This window comes from Panthera tigris, chromosome E1, assembly GCF_018350195.1.
Source record: "Panthera tigris isolate Pti1 chromosome E1, P.tigris_Pti1_mat1.1, whole genome shotgun sequence".
In the NCBI taxonomy this organism is placed as follows: domain Eukaryota; kingdom Metazoa; phylum Chordata; class Mammalia; order Carnivora; family Felidae; genus Panthera; species Panthera tigris.
This window is the reverse complement of record NC_056673.1, coordinates 42,792,975-42,818,431: the sequence shown is the minus strand read 5'-3', so window position 1 is coordinate 42,818,431 and position 25,457 is coordinate 42,792,975. Positions and strand designations below refer to the sequence as shown.

The 25,457-nt window shown below is 58.2% G+C and overlaps 1 protein-coding gene across 3 annotated transcripts; it reads right to left on the bottom strand.

Annotated features, from left to right (window-relative positions):
* Window positions 1–37: 37 nt before the first annotated feature.
* On the bottom strand, window positions 38–25,277 carry FMNL1 (formin like 1). 3 transcript variants are annotated; one of them, XM_042967008.1, is made up of 26 exons: window positions 24,910–25,275; window positions 16,577–16,660; window positions 14,930–15,043; window positions 14,193–14,266; window positions 13,725–13,808; window positions 13,194–13,331; window positions 11,464–11,572; window positions 10,763–10,839; window positions 10,459–10,552; window positions 9,481–9,555; window positions 9,059–9,169; window positions 7,616–7,765; window positions 7,018–7,119; window positions 6,584–6,854; window positions 6,030–6,335; window positions 5,715–5,839; window positions 4,613–4,815; window positions 3,903–4,137; window positions 3,524–3,592; window positions 2,468–2,548; window positions 2,255–2,384; window positions 1,938–2,101; window positions 1,638–1,739; window positions 1,398–1,493; window positions 995–1,115; window positions 38–479 (listed from the first exon to the last, which is right to left on the bottom strand). In XM_042967008.1, the coding sequence occupies exons 1-26, from the start codon at window positions 25,036–25,038 to the stop codon at window positions 376–378; spliced, it is 3,348 nt and encodes a 1,115-aa protein (XP_042822942.1). In that variant the 5' UTR covers window positions 25,039–25,275; the 3' UTR covers window positions 38–375. The 3 variants fall into 3 exon arrangements, with proteins under 3 accessions (XP_042822942.1, XP_042822943.1, XP_042822944.1); XM_042967009.1 differs by having other exon boundaries at window positions 14,960–15,043; XM_042967010.1 differs by lacking the exon at window positions 38–479 and adding an exon at window positions 741–832 and having other exon boundaries at window positions 24,910–25,277.
* Window positions 25,278–25,457: the final 180 nt, after the last annotated feature.

Genomic DNA, 25,457 nt, shown 5'->3' with positions numbered 1-25,457 from the left:
TGCGTGTGATGGGGCAGGCACAGAGCGGACAAGGATCTTTTGCAAATATCTTTATTAATCTTGTATAAAAATAAGGTCCATGGAGAGTTCCTGGAGCTGGGGGTGGGGCGCGAGGTTGCACTTTATAAGTTACAGGCCAGGCTCCCGCTGAGGCTAAGTATGGCTATTAGGGGAAGAGGGGTGCCGCAAGCAGCATTTGGGGGAGGGACCGGCGATGCTGCCCCCCACCCCACGCCCCCGCGCGCCCGACCACTTGAGGTGGGCCCAACGCAGCCGCAGAGGGGGCTGCCCGGCCCAGCCGAGCTGAGGACCACCTTCCTCGAGCCCCAGCTTGCCCCCCTCATCCCCCACTGAGTCCATCTGCTGAAGTAGCAGCTACAGTGAGAGGTCCGAGGTGACCTGCAGGGGGGGTCCCGGGGGGCGCCGGCGCGCACTTCTACGGCCTGTGTCTGTGCGGATGTAGGGCTGGTTCCGCAGATCTGGCAGCCAAGAGGAGAGACATTTATCTTTCAGAAGTCTGCATGGGGCTAAGACCACAGCTCCAGGGCAGAGGCCTCACCCTTCTAGGGACCCATGTGTGCATGTAGGAAGGGACCTGTTTATGTTTACCAGACCCCGCTCAAACCTATCCCAGCCATGCATGACCCAAGGGGAGGACGGCATGACCCAGTCCCCCAAGGCCCCCCAGAGTTGTGGGCAGCCTCTGGGATCAGAGGCCAGGCTACCCAGGTACCTGGGGGCTAGAGAGGAATCTCTTCTCCCAGGCTGGCCTCACAGAGGAGCCTGGATGTCCGCTTGCCGGTGCGGGCCGTGAAAGGCACCGTCTTGAGCACTGAAGGTTGGGAGGCAGGAGGGAGGAGAGAAAGGAAAAAAGAAAAAAGACAGAAAAAGTAGCAAGAGGCAGTAAGGCAGCCAGACCCCTAGGGTGGGGTAGAGGGGGTGGAGGACAGCATTAGATGGACAGAGGACAGGACAGGCCCAGCCAAACCCTCACCTGTGATGATATCTTCAATGGCCCCATCGCGGTCACTCTCATAGATAAGTGGCTCCTTCTGCTGCTTCCGCTTCAGCTCAGAGATGAGGTCCATCTGCTGCCGCCGGGCCTTGGGTGGCGACTGTGGGGGGGACAGGGGGCGTAATGGAAGGTGTATAGCTCCAGCTCCAGAATCCCCTCTCCCCAGGCCACGAAATGCTAGAACACGTGTCTTCCTGGTCCTTCCGCAGCACCAACAACCGGCTCGAGCGGAAGGAACCCATTCCCACCCACCCCAGGCTACTGGGGCACCGTGCTCACCTCGGGCAGGGTCTGTTCCCAGAAATGAGAGCATAGAAGAGGGCCAGATCTCTGGGGTGAGGATCGCTGCAAGCAAGTGCCAAGCTCAGGCACAGCTACCTACCTTGGATGCTGGGACTTCCCCTCTGCCTGGGGCGTCAGCGCCCGCCTCCTGGGCTGCCGCTTCTTTCTTCCACTGTTCCACCTCCTGCTCAGCTTTCTGAGGGGCCAAAGTGGGTGTCCATGAGGGGGGGGTCCTCGCCCACCCCCAGACAGAAGCATCCCCTCCCCTTCCCACCGCCCATGTGGAGGAGCCCCCACAATGCCCTGCAGGGGTCCCAGCCTGCCCGCCAGACACACATACCTTGTAGGCCTTGATGAAGCGGCTGAAGAGGGAAAAGAACATGGAGGGGGATGTGGTCTTGGGGTTCTCTCCGAAGTACTCCACCACAGACTCGTAGGCCTCCTGTGGGCACAGCCTGTCAGGCCCACCAGCACGGACCCCTACAGGCTCTGTGCCCCTTTAAGACACCAGCCACTTCATCTCTGCCCCTCCAGGCAGGTGGGCCTTCCTGCCCCATCCCCCACTGCTGTGGCCATGCCCCTCCAGACCTTTCTTCCACAACCCCACAGCCTCCCCACCTCCAGGCCAGCGCTGGCCCACCTGAGCAGTCTTGCTGTCTGCCAGCAGCTTATCCATGATGGGGGAGTTGGTCTTCAGGAACTCCTTGAGCACCGTGCAGTTGTCCTGCCGCACAAACTCTCTCTGGGTCAACTCTAGGCCTCGCTGTAGGGAGCGCACGTCCCCTAGGACACTGTCCAGGGACACTGAGTGGGGGAGGGGGAGCAGTACAGAAGCAGGGAATCAGGCAGCATTCCCATCTAACTACACCCTGTGGTCCCCTTTCTCTCAACCCGTATCAGTTCCCAGGGCTGAGCCCCTGCCCCCACCCAAGGAGGACAGGGCACCTGCACCCATACCTGAGCCTGCCTTGTCCAGGAAGTGCAGGTCGCTGTGGAAGCCTGTGAGCTGCGGGTACTTCTCAGCAATGACCTTCACCAGGTAGTGCAGCAGCGTCTGCTTGCGGTCAGTCGACTTCATCTCCAGCAGCTGCATGAAGACCTATTGTAAGCCACAGGCCACCAGCTGTCCCCCATCCCCCATGCCTGGGAACCCCTCCTTGTGCCCCTCACCACATCCAGACTCTGGAGCCGGAAGCCGTAGGCTGCTCCACGCTTGCTGCTGTTCAGGTAGTTACCAAAGGCGAGGACAATCTGGGAGAGGCAGGGGGGAGAGTTCAGGAGGTTGCCGGGGCTGAGGAAACCCTCCCGAGTATAAGTTGCACGAGAAAATGTGGCGAAAAGCAAGCCCCACACACTCAGCCCCCACTACTCTCCTGCATGGCCCCTTCAGGTCTAGGACACGTACATGCTTGTATATATGTCTGACATATGCATATGGCTAACACAATGCATGGCGTACCCTGTTTTTTTTTAAGATTTTTTTTTTTTAATTTATTGAGAGAGGGGGAGAGTAAGCCGGGGAGGGGCAGAGAGAGAGAGGGAGAGACAAATCCCAAGCAGACTCCGCATTGTCAGCGAAGAGCCCGAGGCGGGGCTGGAACTCATGAACCATGAGATCATGACCTGAGCGAAAACTAAAAGTCAGACACTTAACCACCTGAGCCACCCAGGTGCCCCTTAAAGACTTTATTTTGAAGTAATCTCTACATCCAATGTGGGGTTTGAACCCACAACTCCCAGAACAAGAGTCACATGCTCAGGGCACCTGACAGGCTCAGTCAGAGAAGCATGTGACTCTTGATCTCAGAGTTGTGAGTTTGAGCCCCATGTTCAGTGTTGAGATTTCTTAAATAATAAACTTAAAAAAAATAAATAAAGAGCTGCATGCTCAATGGACTGAGCCAGCCAGGTGCCCCTTGGCATACCCAATTTTGTCCTCTGCCATTCCTACCCAAAATGGTGCTGCTGACATCGCCTAGGCTGTAGTATCATGGTCTTTCTACTGGTTCCCTGAGACTCCACTAAGCAGGCGTGGGTACTCTGCTAATCGTGACCTCCACCCCTGCCTTAGTTTTGTCTTTCCGTGTCTGCGAGCGCTAAGAACATAACTGTTGCATCCCAAGGGTACAGACAGAGCAAGGCCCGGATCTCCCTCTCACACGACCCAGAACGGGCAAGGAGCCATAGGTGGGCCCCGCTTCCCAGACCCTTGCCCTGGGCTCTCACCTCCAGGATCTGCCGGAGTTTGTCAGAGGACTTGATGGACATTGAGGCTGCAATTATGGCATTCAGTTGCTGGGAGGGGCGGATTGGGGAGGTAAGGTAAGTTGGGGCAGGGTGGGAGGCAAGCCCATGGGAGGCTCAAGTACCCCTAAATGCCCTCCTGGAGGCTAGTAGCTGCCCCCCTCCACAACCCCAACCCAGAACACAGTGCCCCCCCCCCCGCTTGCCCTGCCTGCCCCCCTCCGCAACCCCAACCCAGAACACAGTGCCCCCCCCCCCCCCCCCCCCCCCCTCCGCTTGCCCTGACTGCCCCGCCCCGCCCACACCGCTCTGCCAGTCCCGCCCCGCCCCGCCCACACCGCTCTGCCTGCCCCGCCCACACCGGCATGAGCAGCTGCACAGTATCCGGAAAGTTGCCCAGGAAGGTGAGCGTGGCCATGCGCTCCGGCAGGCGCGGGATGCGGCTGAAGCGCAGCATGAAGCGATCCTCCTCCGACAGCTCCTCCATGGGTCGCTGCTCCCGCTCGAAGCGGGCAATGAGGCTACGCTCATACTCCGTGGGCAGGAAGCGGGTCAGCAACTCCAGGAAGTCCAGGCCAAGGGCTTGTAGGTCGTACCTGGTGAAAGGCGGGGTAGTTATCACTCTATACCCACCAGTTCTTGAGGCAGGACTACATCCCCCCGTCCATTTCCTTGACTGAATAAATGAACTTCAGTGTTCACTATTTGCCAACAGCTTCAGGGACCAAGAGGCAGGTGTCAAGGGAAGTTGGGAGCTGGGAAGCCTGAGGTCCCTATCATAGGTCAGTGGCAGATGCACAGCTGTAAATGCCAGAGCCTGAGTTCCCATAGCTGGGCAAGGAGGCAGGGAGGAAATGGGAACATCTCAGTCTGGGTGTGGACTCACAGCATAGACTATTTTCTCAGCCTGAAAATGGGAACAAGGTTCCCAGGCTAACTTAACCCTGACCAGGGTTAGCATGAAGTTTGATGGGCTCTGTCCCATAGTTGGGACTCTTTTACTAGGTACTTGATGACCCTGGTTTAGTAGAGGGGCTGGGCTACCTACAATCCCAGGGCAAAAGTACTCACGTCTCGATGGCCTGGCAGATGCGATCAGCCCCCAGGTTGCCCTTGCGCAAGGTGATGGCCAGGTTCTTGGCCCGGTTGGCCTCGATGAGGGTGGCCTTGCTGGGGGCCTTCTGGGCTGCCTTACCCTTGAGAGCACTGAGGTCTAGGCTGGGACCTTGGGACTTAGTCTTGAACTGCTCCTCAAAGTCACTCATGTCTAGCTCCTGAGGGCACAAGGAGAAGAGCTGGGGCTAGGTGGGCTGGGGTCTGATATATTCCTGGCTGAACCATCTAACCAGCCCTGACCACACAACACAACCCACAGAGAAAAAAACCCAGTAACCCAGCTTGACCACAGGCCCTGATGGGGGATACAGGGGAAGTACAGACAGCACTGAGGAGGAAGAGCTGCAGCCAATCCAGGGCACCCACACTCCAAGCCATTACAGCCAAAGGAAGAGCTGAATTGGCCAGGGATTAAAAAAAAAAAAAAAAAAAGGTGGGGGGGGGGGGAGACAGGGAAGGGCATTCCAGGCAGAAGGAACAGCATGAGCAATGGCCTGGAGGCAAGAGAACACATCACTTTTGGAAAACTAAAAGTAGAATTAGAAGGCCTGAAGCCCTGGTTGTCTGTGGGAGTGGTGGGAGAGAAGCTTAAGAGGAGAGTGGACACAAGGGGGCGCCTGAGTAGCTCAGTCAGTTAAGTATCCGACTTCCACTCAGGTCATGATCTCACAGTTCATGAATTCAAGCCCCACATTGGGCTCTCTGCTGTCAGCGCAGAGCCAGCTTCGGATTTTCTGTCTTCCTCTCTCTCGGCCCCTCCCCCACTCACCCTCTTCTTCCCTCTCAAAAATAAACAAAAATCAAAAGAAAAGAGAAAGAGAGAGAGACCAGACCTGGGGGGAGGGATGTGCCCTCTGCAGGGAGGAAGGGGAAAGCCTCCAGGGGAGTCAGGATACACTGCCTATGCAATATACTAAACCAGTTTAGCTTAACGCCCATCCCTGGGCCTCCATGCCCTCATCTGTACAATGGGGTGGAGGAGATGATCCAGCATGATCCACACAAGCCCCCTCCTCCTCTGGTGCCCACACTGGGAGCAAAGAAGGGCCACACTCACCTGCAGCACCTTCTCATCATTGAGCTCAGTGAAGACGGTGCCTGTGATCTGGCTGGGTTTCAGGGCCACCCAATTTAAGAGTGGCATTCTGAACTTGGTCTGTATGGGTTTCTTGGCCTTTACTCCTGGGACAGGGAGGGAGTGGTGAGCATAGGGAGGTGAGGGTGGGGTGGTTGGCAGGACCCAGGGCCCAAAGTGGCCAGACGGGACAGGCAGAAGGCAACAGGAGGCCCCCAGACAGAGCATCCTGGAGGACACAAGTCTAGGCACGGCACCTCTCTCCATATCACCCCCAGCCCTGGGTGGTCCACTCACCTGGGCCCATCTCTGGGGCATCAGAGTGACCTCCAGGAGGCGGTGGGGGCGGCGGAGGTACCGGCCCATCTGTGCCAGAAGGCAGCGGTGGCGGTGGGGGTGGGGGCGGCAAGTCTCCCGGCAGCGGCGGGGGTGGGGGTGGGGGAGGGGGCGGGGGATCTGAGCTGCCAGGGAGGGGTGAGGCCAGAGGGGGCGCCAAAGGCGTGGCTTCCTGCTGGAAGGGGAGGCCGGGCAGTGGGGGCGGTGGCGGTGGGGGTGCTGCTCCGGCAACCGGCTCCGGTTCTGCCGCAGGTGGGAGATCTGAGCCTAAAGAGAACAGAGAACCAAAGATGGAGGGGAAGGGGTGTCAAGTTCTGGGCCTGGGTGGTCTCGCCACCGCCTCCCTCCCTACGCATGCGCACTGGGCCCACGTCTACCATCTGGCGTCCACCTGAGCCACGCCCACAACCCAAACCTACCTCTTGCAACTGTCCCGGCCCGAGACGTCCCCAGGCCCCCCTTCCAGACACTGGTTCCCCCATGCCCACCCACCCCGGCTTACAGCTCCTGCGCACCTGGGCTGAGTGAGCCGGTGGGCACTCCCGGAGTGGGAGTCGGAGTCGGAGTCGGAGCGTCACTACCGCTTGGAGTTGCCACAGCGACCGGGAGGATCTCGATGGAGACAGCATCCCCGGGCCCCCGCAGGATACGGATTAACCCCTTCTCTTCCAGCTCCTCCACCTTCAGCTCTAGGGCCGAAGGCCGTGCAGGGACGGGGGTAGGCACTTTCTCAGGCTCGGAAGGACGCCTAGAGGCACCCATGGGGGTCGACTCGCTGAAGCGCTCCTGTGAATCCCGGGAGAAGGGTCAGTGCCCAGCAGCAGGCCTGGCACATAGCCCCCACCCTCTTATTGGGGTAGAGGGAAGTGTCAAGCCTAGAAGCCCCAACGGGTCAGTTCGCGGGAGCCCGGCCTGCCCCCGGCCCGGCCCCCTCCGCCGCCAGCCTCACCCGCAGGGTCTCCAACTCCTTTCGAGCCTGGCTTAGCTGCTTTTCCAGCTCGGCAATCTTGGCCATGGATTCGTTCTCCGCGTCCCGAAGCCTTTCTGTCAGCTGTGGCACAGCACATGGTGAGCTCCCACCCGCCGCTGGGCACTGGTACCGCCGGTGAGGGGGCGGCAGCAGGCATGCCTGCCTGAAGGGCTGGGGGAGGCTTCCGGATGTGCTGGCGGGTGGGCTGAGCCTGGCACTTGAACCCAAGTAGGTGAGGCACTGAGGGCACTAAAGTTCTCTCAGGAGGAGAAACCAGGGCACCACTGAGGACGGAGGTGAGTGGAGAGGCGATTGGGCTAGGAGGGGCCCCAGGCACCTAGTTCCGCCCAAGCCAGGATGTGGGCTCTGAGCACAGGGAGAGGAGGGGCCTGCCTCCTGCAGAGGTCCCACAGCGCAGGAACCCAGCGAACAAGACACCCAAGATGTGGATTCAGGTCAAAGTCTGGAACCAGGCAGACAGCCACCCCCTGTTTGGGCTTGAGGCCCAGGGCCTGATGCGATTGTGAAGCCCTGGGGGCCTACGATGTGCTGGGCCAAGTTCAGGAGCACCTCCCACCTGGGCCACCTGCTCCTGCAGCTCCTCCATGTGCTCCAGCACAGCATTCTTGGTCTCCGTGTCCTCCAGCAGCGCACCCACATCAAAAACATTGTCCAGGTATGCTTGGATCTGTACCTGCAGCTTGTCACTCTCGGTGAGCCGAAGCCTCTGTCCCCCAGACAGAAGGAACAGGGTGAGGCCCAATGTGAGGGGTCTCTCAGAACCGCCCATCACCGCTAGAGCCCAGGGGAAGGGGCTTGAGCCCCAGCCTGCTTTTTCTTTTTATTGAGATATAATTCGCATACCATAAAATTCATCACTTTAATGCGTATAATTCAATAGCTTCTAGTATAGTCACAGGGTTGTGCAACCATCACCGATGTCTAATTCCAGAACATTTCTATCACCCCCAAAAGAACCCCTGTACCTGTTAGCAGTCAGTCCCTATTCTCTCCTCTCCCAATCCCAATTGGCAACCGCCAATCTATCTTCTGCCTCTGTGGACTTACCTATTCCGGACAGTCATATAAAGGAATCGTACAGTATTTGGGCTTTGGTGACTTGGCGTCTTTCGCTTAGCGTAATGCTTTCAAGGTTCATCCACGTAGTAGCATGTATCAGTAATTGATTCCTTTTTATGGCTGAATAATATTCTATTGCATGGATATATCACCCCAGCCTGCTCTGCACCTTTTGTTAATCCTGGCTTTTTAAAAATCCAATCCCAGGGGATTGGCTCCCAGGGGAGCCTGGGTGGCTCAGTTGGTTAAGTGTCCAACCCTTCATTTCAGCTCAGGTTATGATCTCATGATCATCGTCAGCCCGTCGTCAGGCTCTGAGGTGACAGCACGGGATTCTCTCTCTCCCTCTCTGGCTCTCACCCTCACGTGTGCGTGTATGCGCGCTCTCTCTCTGTCTTTCAAAATAAATAACAAAAAATGATAAAAATCCAATCCCAAAGTCCCCACTTCTCCAAGCAGCCTCTGAAAGGAATCAGGAAAAGCCGCGGCTTCTCTGCACAGGCTGGACCCGGAAGCACCAAGCCCCTCCGCCTAACCTTTCCCGGGGCAAGGAACTCCTCCTTGACCTGGACCCATCCAGCATGAGCCAGATCCCAATACGGCCCAGTATCTCTGTGCTCTCCATTATGTGCCTGTCTGAGGCTGATCCTCCCAGAGCCAGACCCAGGGCCACCTAGAACCCTTCCGGTGCCTGGCAGAAAACGTTCTGCCTCATTCTATTTAGAGTCATTATCATCTTTCTAACTCTCCTGTTTTACAGATGGCAAAGCTGAGACTCAGAGAGAAGAGACTTATCCAAAGTCACATGGGCTTGGAAGTGACAGTCAGGATTTGAACCCGGATCTGCCTGACCTCAACACCCATGCTGCTAACCACAGAGCCATACTCTGCAGTTGGCAAGTGGTTGAGTCCCAGAGGGGCGGGAGGATGTAGGGCTCACCTCCAAGTACAAGTCCAAGCCCAGGTGGGTGAACTCATATTGCAGGAAGACACGGAAGTTCATGTTCTCCACAGAGTGTACCACGATGTTGATGAATTGCATGCAGGCCACCTGGGGAGTAGGGAACAGGAGCACGTCGGTCTGTGATCCTCTGGGTGGGGGAGCTCAGTGCCTTCCACCACCACCCCCCATTTATTACCAAGTCTCTCTCCTTTTCCCCATTTCTCACTCTGCTAACCCAGCTTTGTCCCTCCCCGTATTTTCCCCCTACACGCCGCATCCCCTCCCTCCAGCTTCCCCTCCCCACCAACCTCTCAATCCTCATACTTTGCAGGAGCAGAGCCCAGATCCCAGATGCCCAGGGCCCCTGACTGCCCCTCACACTGAGGGTGGTTGGGCCCAGCCTGGAGTCCCGAGCTCACCATGAAGTCGATATTGCTGTCCTCTTTCTGGAAATATTCCATTAGCTTCTCAAAGCGGTGCTGCTCCCCACACACCTGGGTGGGGAGAATGGCTGTCATTAGGGCCCCAGCGACACACCTCCTAAGCCTTTTTCCAGCTGCCACCCTTGTGCTTCTACAGGTTCCTCCCACGTTAAATCCAAGTCAGGCCATGTCACTCTTCTGCTCAAAAACCTCTCCCCCCGTCTCCATTTCCCCCAGCCCTCTCTGTGCTTACTCTACTCTGGCCACACTGGGGTCCTGGCACATTCCCACCTCAGGGCCTTTGCACCTGCTCTCCCATCTGCCCGGTTGCTCTTACTCGAGGCCGCCACCACACCAAGTCTCTCACTTCCCTCACAGCTTTGCTCAAACTTCACCATCTCGATGAAGCTCCCCTGACCACCCTGCAACCCATTCCTCCTGTCCCTCCAGCATCCCTGACTTTTTCCTCAGAGCATTTATCATTTTCTAACACATTAGGTAATTTGCTCATTTATTATACTGTTTATGATGTCTTCCCCTGCCTTCTTTGTTTCTTTTGTTCACTGATGGGCCCCAAGAGCCCACTCAAGAAATATTCATTAAAGGAATGAATGACCATATCCCATCTTATGCATCATATTGTCCTGCACCTACTTCGCCAGAATCAGAGAGGTGTATGTATGCAACTCTGAGGTGTGTGGATCAAACCCAGTTTGGACCTGGCAAGGCTGAGGGTCCGAGGTTCAGCAGATCCCCTGTTCAGCTGTCCCTGTTGCCCTAGGCAGCACCCCAACATGACCTGGCCTTTCCCTTCCCTTTAAAGCCTCCCCATCCCAGATCGTCCCCACCCTGTGTTCCCCGAATGCCCACCCAGCACTCCCAGCTGCCCCCAGCAGAGGCCATGGCTGCCAGCAACAGTCAGTGCTAGAGAACAAAGACATTGGCGGGAGGGGGTGGGGGGCGGGTGGTTCATACCTCCTTGAAATTGTCAAAGGCTGCAAGGATGATGTCGTGTCCTCCTCGCACCAGGCACACAGCCGCCAGCAGCTCCAGCACCAGAGCCTTGGTTCTGGGGAGAGAAGGGGCAGTCTATCCCTTGAAGGCAGGCCCCACAGCAAGGGTGGATGTGGACCTGGCTGGGGGAGGGCAGGGGAGCTGATAGGTGAGTAGGAGTGGAAGGAGCCTAGACGGGAGTCCTGAGAACTGGGGAACAGCGCAGGCAAGGGGCTGGTGGCAGGAGAATCCAGATGTGGAGAAATGTTAGGGGCCTGGACTTCACCTGGGGTTCTTGTTGTTGAGGCTCAGAGCAATCTCATTGACACAGGCTGGGTGGGTCATGACAAGGCTGAAGCCAGACTAGGGAGAGAGAAAACGTTAGCTCCTCCAGGCAGACCCCCAGGACTGACAGCACTGTCCTGTCCAGCACCTCAAGCACTGTCGGTGCCATTGCATTCTGGTTTCTAACTGCCCTCAAGCTTAGGAAGTTTTTGATATCCAACCATAGCCTGTTCTGTGCTGCCAAAGCCTGGCTCCTCTTTTTAAACGACTCTGTCTGTGCAAAAGCCAGTGTTAGGACTCAGCACCGTGGACACAGAGAGCCCTCAAAGGCATGCTAAGCAAAGGAGGACTGGCCTCACCGGCCACTCCTCCAAACAAAGTAATCCTGAGCTGCTCTCCCCGAGGGCCCTGTGTCCAGCCTTCCTTGGTGGGTGTGCCTGGGTCCCCACATGAGACATATCCATGCCCCCAGTCATGTCCAGATTACTCTAGAGGACCTCACTAGGAGGGGGCAGACATCTGGGCTTCCTCTCAAGACCTGATCAGCCTCAAGACCCCCAACAGACCCCATCCACAGGGTTCTCCAGTGGGCAACAGGGTCGGGGGACCATTGGTCCCTGCACCCCAGCAGCTCAGGCAGCCCCCAGTGAGGACAGGCCCAGCTTCCTGGGTCCCCCAGTGCCCTCGTGCTCACTGACCAACCTGGTAGTTCATGATGGCACGCAAGCACATGATACAGACATGGACGTCATCCTTCTGGCTAACAATGCGAGAATTCCGCAGGGCCTTCCTGCTGTGGGCTGGGGTCAGCCTGGTGGGGTAGGGAAGAGGCAGCAGGGGTCAGCGTCCTACACCCAGCCTCCCACCCCCACCACCCACCACCACTCAGAAGGCACGTCTGGAACATTAGGCCACTGATTCCTATCCACCCAACCAAAGAGGTCAGCTGAGGGCAGGAAGGCTTCCTTGGCCCCTAGGCTGGGGCCTGGCATGCTGCAAGGGGATAAGGAGGGGGTCAGGAAAGCAAAGACCCTTAACAGCAACTTGGCATCAGAAAGGATTGCTGTGTTGTGCGGGTGGACAGCCCAAAGAGGGAAGACAGCCAAAGCTTGGAAATCCACAAGGTGGCGCTCACAGGCTCATGGGCTCATCTTCCATCTTGAAAGGTCGACCCTGAATTCACACACACCGTCTTGGTCCAAATCCCAGCTCACCACTTACGAGACTAGTTAATCACCCTGTGCCTCAGTTTCCTCATTTGTAAAATAGGAATGGTAATAATAGTACCTTCCTGATAGGGTTTTGGGGACTATGAAATGAGCTCAGAACAGTGCTTGATACATAGTTAAGTGCTGTACCAGTGTCCTTCATAATTCTCTGCTTAAAAGTATGTGATTTTTTTTTCATTGCTGCAGATCCGCCAATCATGACTTCCACATCAGTTCCTCTTGACAATTCTATCACATTTCCAACAACACTGGGAAGCCCCACCTCCTCCCTCCATCTGCTACCTTGCCCTTCTCCCGTCACTGCTCTAATATGTCTGAGTCTTTGCTCATGCTGTTCCCTCCACCTGGAATGCCCCTCCCTGTCCCCACCACTGCCTGTAAAGCCCGAATCCATCTGTGAGACATAGTTCCAGTGGTATCATTCTAGGAAACCTTCCTGATGCTCCAGGAAGTAGCCACCTCCCTTCTCAGAGCTCCCAGACACACCTCCATGATAGCCTGTCATACACTGTCGCCTTCTAGACCAAGGGCTCCCAAGAGCAGGGTGATCTGTCTCCTGAGTACCTGCCACCATAGGACATGCTAAAAATATATTTGTTGAATGAATGAATGAATGAATGAATGAGCAAACAAAAAAACATATTGTGAGAGTTTGAAAGGCTTAATATGAAGTCGGTCCCCTAGACCAAAGTGGGAAGGATGGAAGCTGGGAGTCCACATGAGGCTCCAGGGCTGACTCCTTCCCTCTCCCTGCCTCTCAGCTGGATGTCCGATGTTAGGTGGGGTGGCCTATCCACAGCAGATGAACTCAGGGGTGTCAGCTGAACACCCCACCCCACCCCACCCAGGGAGCCAACCAGGCATGCACCTGCCCCCAGGTGGCTACGTACCGGGGAGAAGGGGGGCACCTGGAGGCCGCACAGGAAAGAAGACGGGGTTAGATGGATACAAGGGAGGGTCTCACTGACCCAGAAACACCCTACTTATCCCAGACCACCCAGACTCCAGTTTCTAAGTGCCCATCCCTAGAAGGCTTCTTAACACACCCATCTCCCAAACCCTGCTTGAGGCCCTTACTGTGATCCCCAATGCCAGGCTGTCCCTCCCACCACCCCCAAGGGCCAGGGGCAGGGCTGGCTGGGTACAGAAATCCAGGGGTGAATTCTCTATTCTCCCTGCCACCCTGCAATGGGACGCACATACTTGATGGTCAGGTGGCGACTCTTGGGCTGAGGAGGCAAGGCCGAGGGTGGACCCTTGCTGAGATCTTCCACCGACTGCTCCAGGGGCTTGCTCTTCTCTGAGCTGGGGACCCCGTTGTCTGTGCTCTCCATGTCATACCTGCAGGGATTAGAGCGGAGCTGGAGGCCAACACTGCAGAAGCACTTAAGAGAGGGGTGGGGGAAACTGAGGGGACAGACGAATGTGCAGGAGAGATTAGAGGCTGGGAGGTAGAGGCTGTGTTCTCAGCACTGTTCTGGGCAGACGAGGGGACAAGGGAATGGTGGAACAGAAGAGGAAGCCACCCAAGTCCCAGCTGGCCACCCCAGGCCATGTCCCTCCATATTCATGCAGGCCCTTAGGAAGGGGTACCGCCCACCGTGCAGGGTGTGGTTTGTGTGAACCCAAGGTGGACTCAGGCTGCTTAGACGTGGCCCAAGCAGTGGATGAGGTGCAGGGAAGCAGGGATCAGGGCTCGGAGGAACAGCATGAGGACTGGAGCAGGGGGCTTACGTGACGGAGCACTGGGCAAAGGCCAGGTACTCGAGGAGCACATCCAGGCCGCGGTTCTCCTCGTTGAGGAATTCTTCCACCCACCTGCAGGGCACAGGGCTCCCTGAGTTCCAGCCAGGAGGGAGGTCCTGCCCAGAGTGGGCACAGAACAGGCACAGCCAGGGCTCCAGTGCGGCTTCCCCCGTCCCCAGGAAGACACCAACCAGCCCAACCTCAGAAGACCCAGTGATGCTAGGAGATGCTAGGGGGCTCAGGTAGGACCCATGGCCCAGCCATGCCTCGAGGGGTGAGCAGAGAGGAGGCCGGGAAGCTGTCCTGGACACCCAACCCAGAAGTGGCCTACAGGCACAGCCTACGCAGGGGTGGGGGGACAAGGGGGACAGGGGAATAGCAAGGGGAAGCCCCAGGGGCTGTCTGGAGGCAGAGCTCTCCCTGGCCCCCAAGCAGGAAATCTGAGCCCTCGCTCACCCAATGTGGTTTGTCCTCAGGGAGATCTCCAGCTCCCGCAGCACCTGCGTGGACTCCTGAACTCGCCTCTTAAACTGGGGGCCAAGGACAGGAAAGTCTGGTGGGTGACGTCTGGGCTTCCCACAGGCCCACTGAGCCCCAAGGCAGCAAGTCAGCAGCCCGCGCCCTCCCCCTACCACTGGCCTTTCATGTTCAGCCTCCCCCACCACCCCCACATACCTGCCCAGCAGAATAAGCATTCTCAGGCTACTCCCAGCCCCATACACAGGCCCGCAGGGTGCACGCTCATTCCTCCACACACAGACATGCGGCATGCTTGCGCACGCGCGCATACACACACACACACACACACACACACACACACACACAGCCATAGGGTACGCACACATTCAAATATGGATACCCTGGCTGTACACACACACATACTCATCCACATACAAGCACCCTGGGTACACAGATATAAGACACCCATACATCCGCATACAGACACATGGGGCACACACACACACACACTGCACAAATACGCACAAGTGGACCCACAAGTGGATGTAAACATATGCAGAATATGCAGAGGAACGTGGAAAAAGTACATGCCCGCAGCCCTCCCAGTCCCCTAAAAATATGCACACGCATTCATACGCGTGCCCACACAAGCCCACCAAAAAGTTTACACATAGCTGCCCAGAGCTTGGAAGGTGCAGGGGGAAAGGGACAGAGAAAAAGGGGGAGACATATACCCCCAGGTTAGACATCCAGTCCGCTGCTACCTTTCGGCCAACCCCACCGGTTTCCAGGTAGCTCTTCAGCTTCTGGATATAGGCTGTGGGAGGGTTCTTGACTTGAAACCGCTCCTGGGGAGACAGAACAGGGTGTACAGGGAAGCAGCCAGAGCCACCCCGGGGCAAATGACCAGCCCTTGCCCCAGAATCCCATTCTCAGCTCTGACCCCAGGTCCCAGGCTATCTTAGGACCCCTCTGAAATACCAAAGATATCACCAAACAACCCACCAGGTCATTAAAAGACCCCGGTCCCAGACCTAGCCTTCACTCCTCACTATGGCCTCACAAGCCACAACCCTAGCACAGCGCCCCCCCGCCACTCCACCCCCACCGGTGGAGTTTGGAGGGGTCATTTCTGCCGCACAACCCACCACGCTGGGGGTGGGGAGGAGGACTCAGACCTGCCAGTAGGTGGGACCTTCCCAGGCCCTGCCCTCCCTGGGAGTCCAGGGAGGAAGAACGCTCTGAGGGCCCCTTCCCCACAGCTCCTCCCCAGCTGTCCCATTTACCTGTGCTGGTAGGTGTCTGTGTGTGCTTATCTCCAGTGCTCAACAAAGCAACTCCTAACTCCCCTGCCCCACCCAGGGCTCCAACAGCCACTCACACAAAGAAGCAGGGGCCACATCAGAGGCCCCCTACCCAGAGGAGCTCCCATCCTTCCCAGCCCAGATCCTTTAGGATTCCTGCTTTTCCCAGGCCCTTGAGCCCCCAGCCTGAGATACCAGGCCAAGTGGCAGAGACCTCCACAGCAGCCTGAGAGCCTCTAGAAGCAGCTCCCCATCCTCCCCACATGGCCCAGCCTTTACCCCCCAGACTCCCGCACAGCCTGCTCATCCCATTCCGGTCCATTAGCAGGAGCCAAAGGCCCAGCCCTGGCTCCCAGGGGAGGCTCCCTGCTCCCCAACTCCCCACCCCCAGCCTCCTTCCCTCACTGAATCACTGCAGCAGCCAGGCCCCACCCTGGCTTAGCAGTGGGAGAGGGGTCTTCCCTGCTACCCCGGAGAGCGGCCCTGGAAGCTGGAGAGGCAGGGGCAGCCAGTGAGCCCTGAAGATGGCAACCCTAGGTGCCTGGATGAGCACCAGAAGCCAGGAGTTCTATTTCTCGCTCGGCCACTTGGGAACTGGTTACCTTTGGGTTGTTGCTTGGTTGACTGCAGCTCCTCTGGGCCCGAGGGAAAGAAGGACAGGGATCCTGCCCCTTCCTCCCTACCTCCCATGGGGTCAAAGATGCCCAACCCTGGGGTTGCCCCCCTATCTTCCACAGCCCAGAGCTGGAGGGTCAACAGATGCTGCTCCGGGAAGCTCAGCAAGGAGGTGGGTGACAGCAAGGAGGTGATGAGCCCCTGCCAGCTCTTCATAGGGCAGACCCAGCCCAGCTAGGGACTCATAAGGTCCCTGGGGAGGCCCATGTTCAAGGGAGGGTGGTTGTAGAGTCTTGAAGACACCCCCAGCACCCTCTGCAGATGCGACACAGGCCTCTGGGCAGAGTCTTGGCCCGATGGGCAGCATGACAGTGCCCCCTCTCCTGCCAGCAGCCCCTTCCCCCCCCCCCCCCCGACAGCCAGGGCAGGGCATCCTGAGGCCAGAAGGGGCCTGGTACCCACCTGGTCACAAATGAGCTCCCACTTCTTCTCGTTGTCATACTGGCTCAGCAGCTGCACCTTGTCCGGGGGCAAGTTCATGCAGTTCTGGAGAGGGGAAGGACAAGATAATGACCCTGAGCCTGGGGTCCCGATGCAAGGGGCCAAGGGAGCACAGGCATTTTCAGGGAAACCACCAGGGGGCAGCTCCCTAGCAGATCTGTCATACGCATGAATCCTTGTCACCCCAGGAGATAAGTAGCGTTAGCTGATGAGAAGATGAGAAAACCGAGGCCCAAAGATACAGCACCTTGCCCTAGACCGCAAAGCTAGAAAGTGACACTGGGATTTGACTCTGAGTCGGCCTGGCTCCAGGGCCTGGGCTCCGTCTTCCACACACCCCCTCCCTAGCATGTCTCCCCCGGCGGTGAGAGCGTGGGTTCTCAGCCTGACTTCCTGGGACCTTGGGCATTTTTTGACTCACTGCCCCACGTGCAATAAGGGGGAAAGTCAACTCTTCTTCCATTTGAGTGGGAAGCTAACAGGGGACCCAGTTGCAGCCGGGCCCAAATGTGGCCAGTCTTGGACTCTGCCCCACCCCTGTGTGCCAGCCGACACCATCCGGACTGTATGCAGTCCTGGCCCAGGGCACCAGTGTCTCACAAACAGCAGAAAACCTCTCACAAGGATGGCAACAGTGGTCTCCTCCTTAGCCCTGTCCAGCCCCCTCCCTCCTCATCACTTCTGGAAGGAGGACATGGGGACGGGCCAAGGGAGCTACGGTCAGACAGGCAGGGAATTCCTAGCAGGTGCATCATGGCTACAGGGCACAGGGGGATTCCTGGGGAAGGTCACCCAGACATAGGAACTAGAGACAGCCGCCAGCATGCTGGGTCTGTGGTGCCGGTGGCCCAGGCTGGGACTCCCCTCAGGAGCTAAGAAAGGTCAGCATTGCTCTGCCCGATCCTCCAGTCACAGACGTGCCTGTCAAGCTCCTCCCTCACAGGGCAAGTATAGGGTCTTGCCTGGTGCTGCCTGCACTAGGGGTTCCCTGGCCCCCCCCTGAACTTGGCATGTCTTCCTAACAGACCCAGAAGATAATGCCAGTTTACCCCAATTCACTGAGTCCCAGGTTTAAAGAGGGTCTATTATGTATCAGGCCCCAAAAGATAGTTCTTGCCCTCAAGGAGCCCCATCTCTGCTGGGGAGGTGGGAGTCTCCAGGAATCCCCAGCCCAGAGTCAAAAGGCCCCCGTCACCAGCTCTGGTGGCTCAGACTACACGTCCTCAGTCACATGGCCCTGAGAGGAGGCCACAGCTGGAGCAGAGAGAGGGCCACACCCACCCGGGGCTCCTCAGCCAGCTTCCTCTCTGGGGTGCTGGGCTTCATTCTGGGGCTCTGGCCAGAACTCACCCCCCCAAAAAAAATCACTGCCTTAGGTCAGCCCCAGACAACAGGAAACTGGGTGCTCTCAGCCCCCATTGCTCAAGCTTTCCGGCTGAGGCCCCACTTGAGAGGTGAAGCTGCCTATCCCCCAGGCCCCCCAGGCCGGCTGGGGATGGGGATATGTCATTCTTCTCCCCATTGCAAAAGCGAGCCCCTGGATTGAGGAAACCACTGCTGTCTCATCTGCTGCCTTTCCCCAACCCACCAACAGCCAGAACAGCCCCCGCCACTACAGGAGACACTGCCTAGGAAGGGCCCCTGGAGCTGAGGCAAGGGCCCCTGGGACCTTTCTCTCTCTCTGCCTTTCTTTCTCCTTGGTCTCTCCTGATCCTGATCACAGAGATCCAGGGTGGGGCAGGGCAGAGGGGGCCAAGGCTGAGGGGGAAGGAGGGAGCAGGAAGGCAGGCAACGCAGAGAAACTGGAACAGTGGCCAACCCAGAGAAGGGAGGTGGTGGCAGGGAAGGGAAGGGACGAGGAGGAATGAGGGGACGGCTGAGCCCCAGCACCTGAGCCTTACAGGGGACAGCCGCTTCCCAACACGGGTCTTTCCAGGCCCTCGCCCACTCCAGGGACCTGTTTGGTTCCTGGAATGGCCCCAGTGGCACTTCTAGAGGCAGCTACCAGTCATAGTCAAAATAGCGACCCCAACAAATGTGGGCGCCAGCTCTGCCCGGATGTTCACCCTGCCCAGCACCGCTCTGAGCCCTCCACGAGGGTGACGTCCTCACCACCACACACCTCATCCCCATCTCACAGGTGCAAGTACAGATTAGTTTAGTGACCTGCCCAAGGTTACAAAACCAGAGAGTAGGGAGCGGGGCTGGCTTTGAGCCCAGAGCTGACTCTGAAGCAGCACCCTGGCCCACTCCCCGCGGGGGGCAGCCCCATGGTTATTACTGGGGAGGAAAAGGCCTCTGCTGTGGGGTACACCTGTCCCGGCAGTGGTGGAGGGCAGAGCACCCCTTGTCCCCTTCCCCACCTGGGCGTGCTCAAGCCCCCGAGGCTACGTGCCAGCCTGCCAGACGGGCTAAATTTAGGCTCGGAAATCAGAAATAGCTCTGACAGCGCTGAGCACTAATTAGCAGCTGTTCCTCGGCTGTGCCCACCAAGGAGACGGTACCCTAAGGAGCAAGAGAGGAACCAAAGGGTGCCACTGACTCGGGGTGGAGGGAAGGCGTCCTGGAACACGGCAACAGACCCCAGACCCGGGGCCCTCAGCAAGGAGGCAGCACCATGGGAGAGAAGTAGATGAGGCTGGCTGACACCGCTCGAAAGGGACAGGCAAGGACACGGAGGTCCAGGGGTGGGGAGGAGGGACACTTGCCTCCCGTAAGGGGACACAGGGAGAGGAAGCTGTGAGGCGGAAGAACCCACACTGGATCCTGGAGAGCCAGGCCCTGGGCTCAACAACTTCTCCGTCTCCTCGAGCCTCAGCTTCCTTCTCCATAAAATGGGCGCACTTCCCTTCTGCCTCCCAGCTCCCAGAGCTCCCAGGAATACCCAGTGAGAAGCTGGGTTTTGATGTAATAATACTCTGCAGTGACGCACGCTGTTAAGAGGCGTTTCACAGACTGGGGCCTGGGGGAGGAGTCCATTGAAGACCCCAAGGAGAGGGATGGTGTGGTGAGCAGAAGTTTGTGAAAACATCCAGATAAAACAGACCTGTCTCCAGTGCTTGGCCAACAATGAACTGACCCTTCAGCTCCCCTCTCCTTGCTGCCCTTAATGCTTTGGCTCCAGGAAGAGACAGGTAAGATCCATCTTTGAAGGTGTGGCCAAGAAAAGGAGCTGATCCCCCAGTCTTTCCACTAGAATGTGTAGACATCATTCTCCCTCCCTGCCGCGACCTCTCCAGGTGCCAGAGGGGCCCTCAGCCTCGCTCACCCAAGACCAGCCCCTTGCAAGCTTCTGCCGTACTCCTTCAACAACGCCCCTCCCCCCTCCCGCCACCGCTGACATCTGGAGAGGTGTCCCTGGTGACTGAAGGGGTTCTGTCTGCGTCTGGACACAACCACACCCTCCCGTTTCACTTTCAGTTTGAACTGAGACTGTCCCAACCCACCTGCCCACCCTCTCCTCATGACGTGTGGCCCTTTGAGTCCCAGAATGCCCTTGAACTTGGGTACCAAGCCCAGTCTCAGACCAGCCCCACAGAGGCTCCACAGCCTGATGGGCCCAGAAGCCAGGAAGTGTCTCCATCCGCCACCTCTACATGGTCTTGGCCTTTGTCTTAGAGCTCTTAGCACCTCTCCAAAGGCAATCAATCCACGTTTCAAAGTTCCAGTAGGTAGATTTTCTGGGGCTATTAGAGACAATCCCTGACTTAGAGGAGGGCTCTAGGTGACTAGTCCCAGGATTAGGTGCTGAGAGTCCCAAAAAGCTCATGGCTTCTCCCGATAGGGTTGAAGGGTCCCCATGGCAGGGACAAGGGCAAGCCAGGTGGGAGCCAGGACAGCAGGCACTGCCCATACAATCCAGGCTAGTAGGAGAATTATAGCAACAATAATAATGATAAATATTCCCCAAACATCCCATTCCGTGCTAAGTGCCATTCTAGGTGCTTTATATCTACTGACTCATTTAAACCTCAAAAAAGAAGCTGACACAGTAAATGCTATTGTGATCCCCATTTCACAAATGGGAAACTGAGGCACGGAGCGATGAAGTCATTTGTCTGAGGTGACCTAGCTGGCAAGCTGGTAAGAAGACTGTGTTTCCTTGGAAGAAAGAGCACTGAAGGCAGTGAGAAATGTGGGTCCCGGACCCCCAGGGGTCTTCTGCAGACAGACTGGCCCCAGTCCCCCTGTCTGAGGAACGAGGAACAGCCAGCCCCATTTCCTGCCACCCAGCACCCTACGCTTCCTGTTGTTGCCCACACTGAGCTCTTACTCACTGGGGAACCCCCCCCTCCCAGTACACCGTCTCTCAGAGGGAAGTGGAGGCCTCCCCACCCCCTCCCCATGTGCACACAGCTACCGTTAGCACCGCCACTGCCCCACCCTCCAGGAGAGGTGGGCCCTCCCTCTCGTGGTTTCCGGCCACCAGGCAAGTTTTCGGTCTAGGCCCCGCTGTGGCTGCCCTGCATGATGGCAGCCAAGGGCAGCCTGGCCTGTGATGGCTAAAGTTGGCATCCTTGGTTGGTCTTGGTAATGGAGGTGGGTAGAGGGGAAAGGCACAGGCTGGAAGGGCCTAGGAGGCCTCCAATATGAAGAGGCCTCTATCCACTCCAATGTCGCTCCCTTCCTCACAGAGGGGGAGAGTTTCTGGAGCACTCGCCCTGTGTCAGGCACACTCTCGGTAATCCTTCAACGACCCTAGGAGGCCAGCATATACTACTGGTATTCTCTTTCTACACATGGGGAAAACTGAAGTTCAGAGAGGTTAAGTAACTTGCTCAAGGTCATCCAGGTAGGAAGCGGCAAAGACAAAACCCACCCCCTGACTTAATGACCCCGAAGCTCAGGAAGCTATTCTGCCCTTCCCTTGAGTAACCCCGGCCCCTCCCAGAGGCGGGGAGGACAGAGCCACCTTCCAGGGTTCCATGTCCTCAGGAAAAATGCAGAGGTAGCCCCCAGGGCAGCCCCATCTGCTCCTGCCCATCTCACCCAGCTCTTTGCCAACTGGCCCCAGATGTCCCTGTGAATCATGCCTACCACATCCCTGGGTTTCCAGGGTCGACATGTGCCAGCCCCGCCTGCTAAGAATGTCGCCCCACAGCCCCTATCTGGCCCGATATCTGCCCACATGGCCACAGCCCCATTCTCTTCTCCTCAGGGAAGGGGTCCAGCTGAAAGCAGGATTCCCAGGGTCCACATGCTGCTGGAGGCTGCCCTGACCTCCCCACACAGCCTTGCCAAATGTCCACATCCCTAGGCACTTGCTAAGGGCAGCCCAGGGTGCTAGGCCCCATCAGGCAAACTCCTCTCCAAACGGTTCAGTCTCCGTGTGGATCAGCATCACTCTCGGCCTCAAGCACAACATCCCGGGCACCTTCCCTTGGTCCCTTGGCCCCAAGGTTACAGGCTCCTCTCTGACCAGACAGATCAGCAGTATCCAATGCCTGGCCATAAGCACAGAACTTCTGGACGGCCTGGGAAGAGTGCCTTGCCAACCCAAACCCTGATCCTTACAGGGGAAGGTCTGCAAGGAAGACATGAGCTTTGGGCATGGCCTAAGAGAGACAAGAGCTTGATGTCTGGCCAGCTGGTTTTCCCACCATTCCAGCAGGCCCATGTCGCTGGGCAGCCATCGCTCCTCCACTGTTGCTAAGGCAGCAGCAGGAAACCCTGGCCAACCTGCTCTTTCTCCCCACCCCCATTTTAAGCAGGGGCACCTCTCGCTCACAGCCTTCTTAGAAAAGTAGCCCCCCAACACCCTTGCATGGGAGAAAGGCCACTGTGGGGAAAGGGAGAGCAAGCTTCATCTCCTATCTGGCCATAAGCCTTGGTGGAGGCGCCCTTCACCCACACATGGGTCCCGCATCCAAGAGCCAAGGAGTGGTTTGGGGCTGCAGGATCCTACCCTCCACCAGGGACCAAAGGGTTTTGTTTAAGCGAAAGGAAGAGGTTCCCTGGGGCTATGTGACTATATCCGAAGGGGAGGGTGATGCTTTTCCCATCAAGACTCTGGGATCCCTGGGGGTGATGGGTTCATCACTCTCGGCAGTCTGAGCCTTTTTCTCCTCTTACACATTCACTAAGGACCAGACTCAGCCCCGGCCATGGAGGCAGTGCTCTGATGAAGGCGCACCCTGCATGACCCGTTGCCAGGCCTGTGGGTTTAGCCAAATACTTGGCCCAGGCAGCTGCAGGCAGCGGCCAAGGCTATCACCCCAGGGCGGGGCTCATGCCCTTGTTGGCGGGGAGTGAGGGGAGCCAGGTTCTTAGTCAAGTGACCTTGGGTTGGGTGAGTTCTGCCCACAGAAGACAAGGGACAGGCTGCTCCTTCCCCAGAAAGAAGGCCAAATATAAACACACTGGGGTTCCTGGGAGCCAGGACGGGAAGTTGAGCCCCATTGGGTGCTGCTGCCCTAGATTTCTACCCAGCTACCGCTGCCTTCTCCATGAAGACACCCTCTAAGACCCATCCCTGGGCCTCCGCCCTCCACACCCTGGTACTCAGGGACTCCCAATGGCATTTAGCATCAGGCTCAGCCAATCAGAGAGAAGGCCAAAACACAAGCAGGGCACTCAGGAACTACACATGCATCAGAGCCTCACCATTTGACTTTTGGATTTCCCAGTGGTCTGAATTATTCACACAGCTCCTCCCCATTAGCGTGTGTATGATAGAGACCGCACCTCACCCTGACAGCCTGTCCCACCCCTGTCCACAGACACACACTTGGGGGGAAAGAGAGACCCATATCCCCCCACCCTCACAAGGCTGGCAGGGGTCCAGGGATCCACCACCAACTCAGGCTCCCCAGATGGTCCCCCAGAGACTGTCTCTCTTCATTCTGCCCCCTCCCCCATCTGCTCAGCTCAGCTGAGCTTTGCGCAGGCCATGGGTTTGAGGAAGGGAGAGCAGGTGGAGAGATGGGGGAAACAGGGCCTAGCCTGGTGTGAGGTGTCCCTCAGAGTCCCTCCCTCTCCCCTAATCAAGCAAGGTGTCTTTGCAAGGATAGACCAGACCCCGCCCCACCCCATAGCTCCCCCAGACCCCTCTTAGCCTTCCTGCTGGGAGGGGGCAGCCAAGATTTCCAGGAACTATCATGAAGGGCCATACAGAGAATCTGGTAAGTACGGCCTAATAACAGGCCAAGGGAGGGGAAATGATGTCAAAGAGCTGGAGGGGACAAAGAATTGAGTGCTGCCACAAGCCAGCATTGCTCTATTGCCCGCACCTCCCTTGCTGCGCCCCCCCCCCCCAGACCTGCAGTGCCAGCCTGCTTAGACTGAGAAGTGCCCCCTGGGAAAAAGCACAGCGTGGCCTCATTCGCCTGTCACCCAGAGTCCAGCAAGGGAGCTGACAGCAGACAGGCCACCAGGCAATTAGTTAGAGAAAGGAGCCTGGGACAGGGCTGAGACAGGGAGAGGGAAGTGAGAATGAGTGGCCCTTCCCCCTCCCTACTTCTGCCTTGCACCAGGTCTTAGGGAGCCCTGATTTTGCTCTGGAGCCCCTCCCCAAACACATCCTGACTGTCTCCAGGCTCAGCCAGAGCTGATGGCTTCCTCCCCAGTGACCTAGTCTCCGAGCCCCCCAATTCCTCCAGCAGGTGATAGTGGGGAAGGTGGGGAGGGGGAGGGATGCTTCCAGACTTTTTGTCCCACCCCAAGCCAGAGTGACCAACCCATCCTGACCCCGCCCGCCCTTCCTACCCTTAATCCCCTCAGTGGGCTGGAGGAAATGCCCAAGATAAGGACCCACAGGCAACCTCTCCTGGACATGCAGGGGGTGAGAGATACAGACACCTCCTCTGCGTGATCTGAGGACTCAGCTCCCAGCAGCCCAGGCACCAACAAATCAGGACCAAACACCTGAACTCGGTCTCCAGCCCCCAGCACATTAAAATGTCACCCTTCCATCTTTGGCCCTAAGAAAAAGCAGATGTTCCACGACCCTCGCCTGGTGGCCGGGCCTGCGTGCAGAGCGGAAGGGGACGCCCCAGGACCCCCCTTGCGTGCTAGGCTCCCAACTTCCTCGCAGGACATTTCTGTTTAGACCTTTAGACCCAGGAGCGCTGGGGAAGGGGGTGTCCTGGGGAGGCAGACTGGGCGACTGCAGAAGAAAGTTTTGGGGGGAGAGTGCTAAGTCACTCTGAAAGAAGCCACTGTCACTCCCACCCCCTGTAGGGGCCAGCCACTGGGCCGGGGATCTCCAAGCGGTACCTGAGCCCCCGGGGGCGGGGACGCGTGCCGAACCCCAGCCGCCCCCCGCCCGCGCCCAGAGCGCGACAGATCACACTCACCAGAACCCTGTTAAACCTCTCCTCCAGCTCCCGGGCCGCGGGCATCGGCTGCTTGGGCGCCGCGGGCTGCTTGGGGGACGGCGCGGCGGGGCCCGCGGGCTGCTCCGCGCTGCCTGCCGCGTTGCCCATGGTGGTCCCCACCCAGTCGGCCAGGCGCCTCCAGCCTCGGAAATCCAGCTTTCCGGGGGACCGAGGACGAGGCTCCCGGCCTGGGGGGCGAGCAGGGCAGAGGCTGGGGGCGGCGGCGGCGGCGGCGGCGCGGCTCGGCTCCGCGGCGCTCGGCTCAGCTGCGCGCAAGGGCCGGGGCGCGGCGTCCCATCGGGGCGGCCCCGTCCGAGGAGCCGGGCGGCGAGCTGCGGGGTGGGGGGAGGAAGTCAGGCTGCAGGCCGCGGGGGACAGAGGGCTGGGCCGGGGGCAGGAAGCTGCGGCGCGGGCTCCCCCCTCGGCGATTTTCTAACTTCTGCTGTCGCTCCCCGAGCGCGCAAACCGCATTTCGCCGCCGCCGCTACGCACCCTGCCCCCGGGGGGCGGGCTGGAGGGAGGGGGCG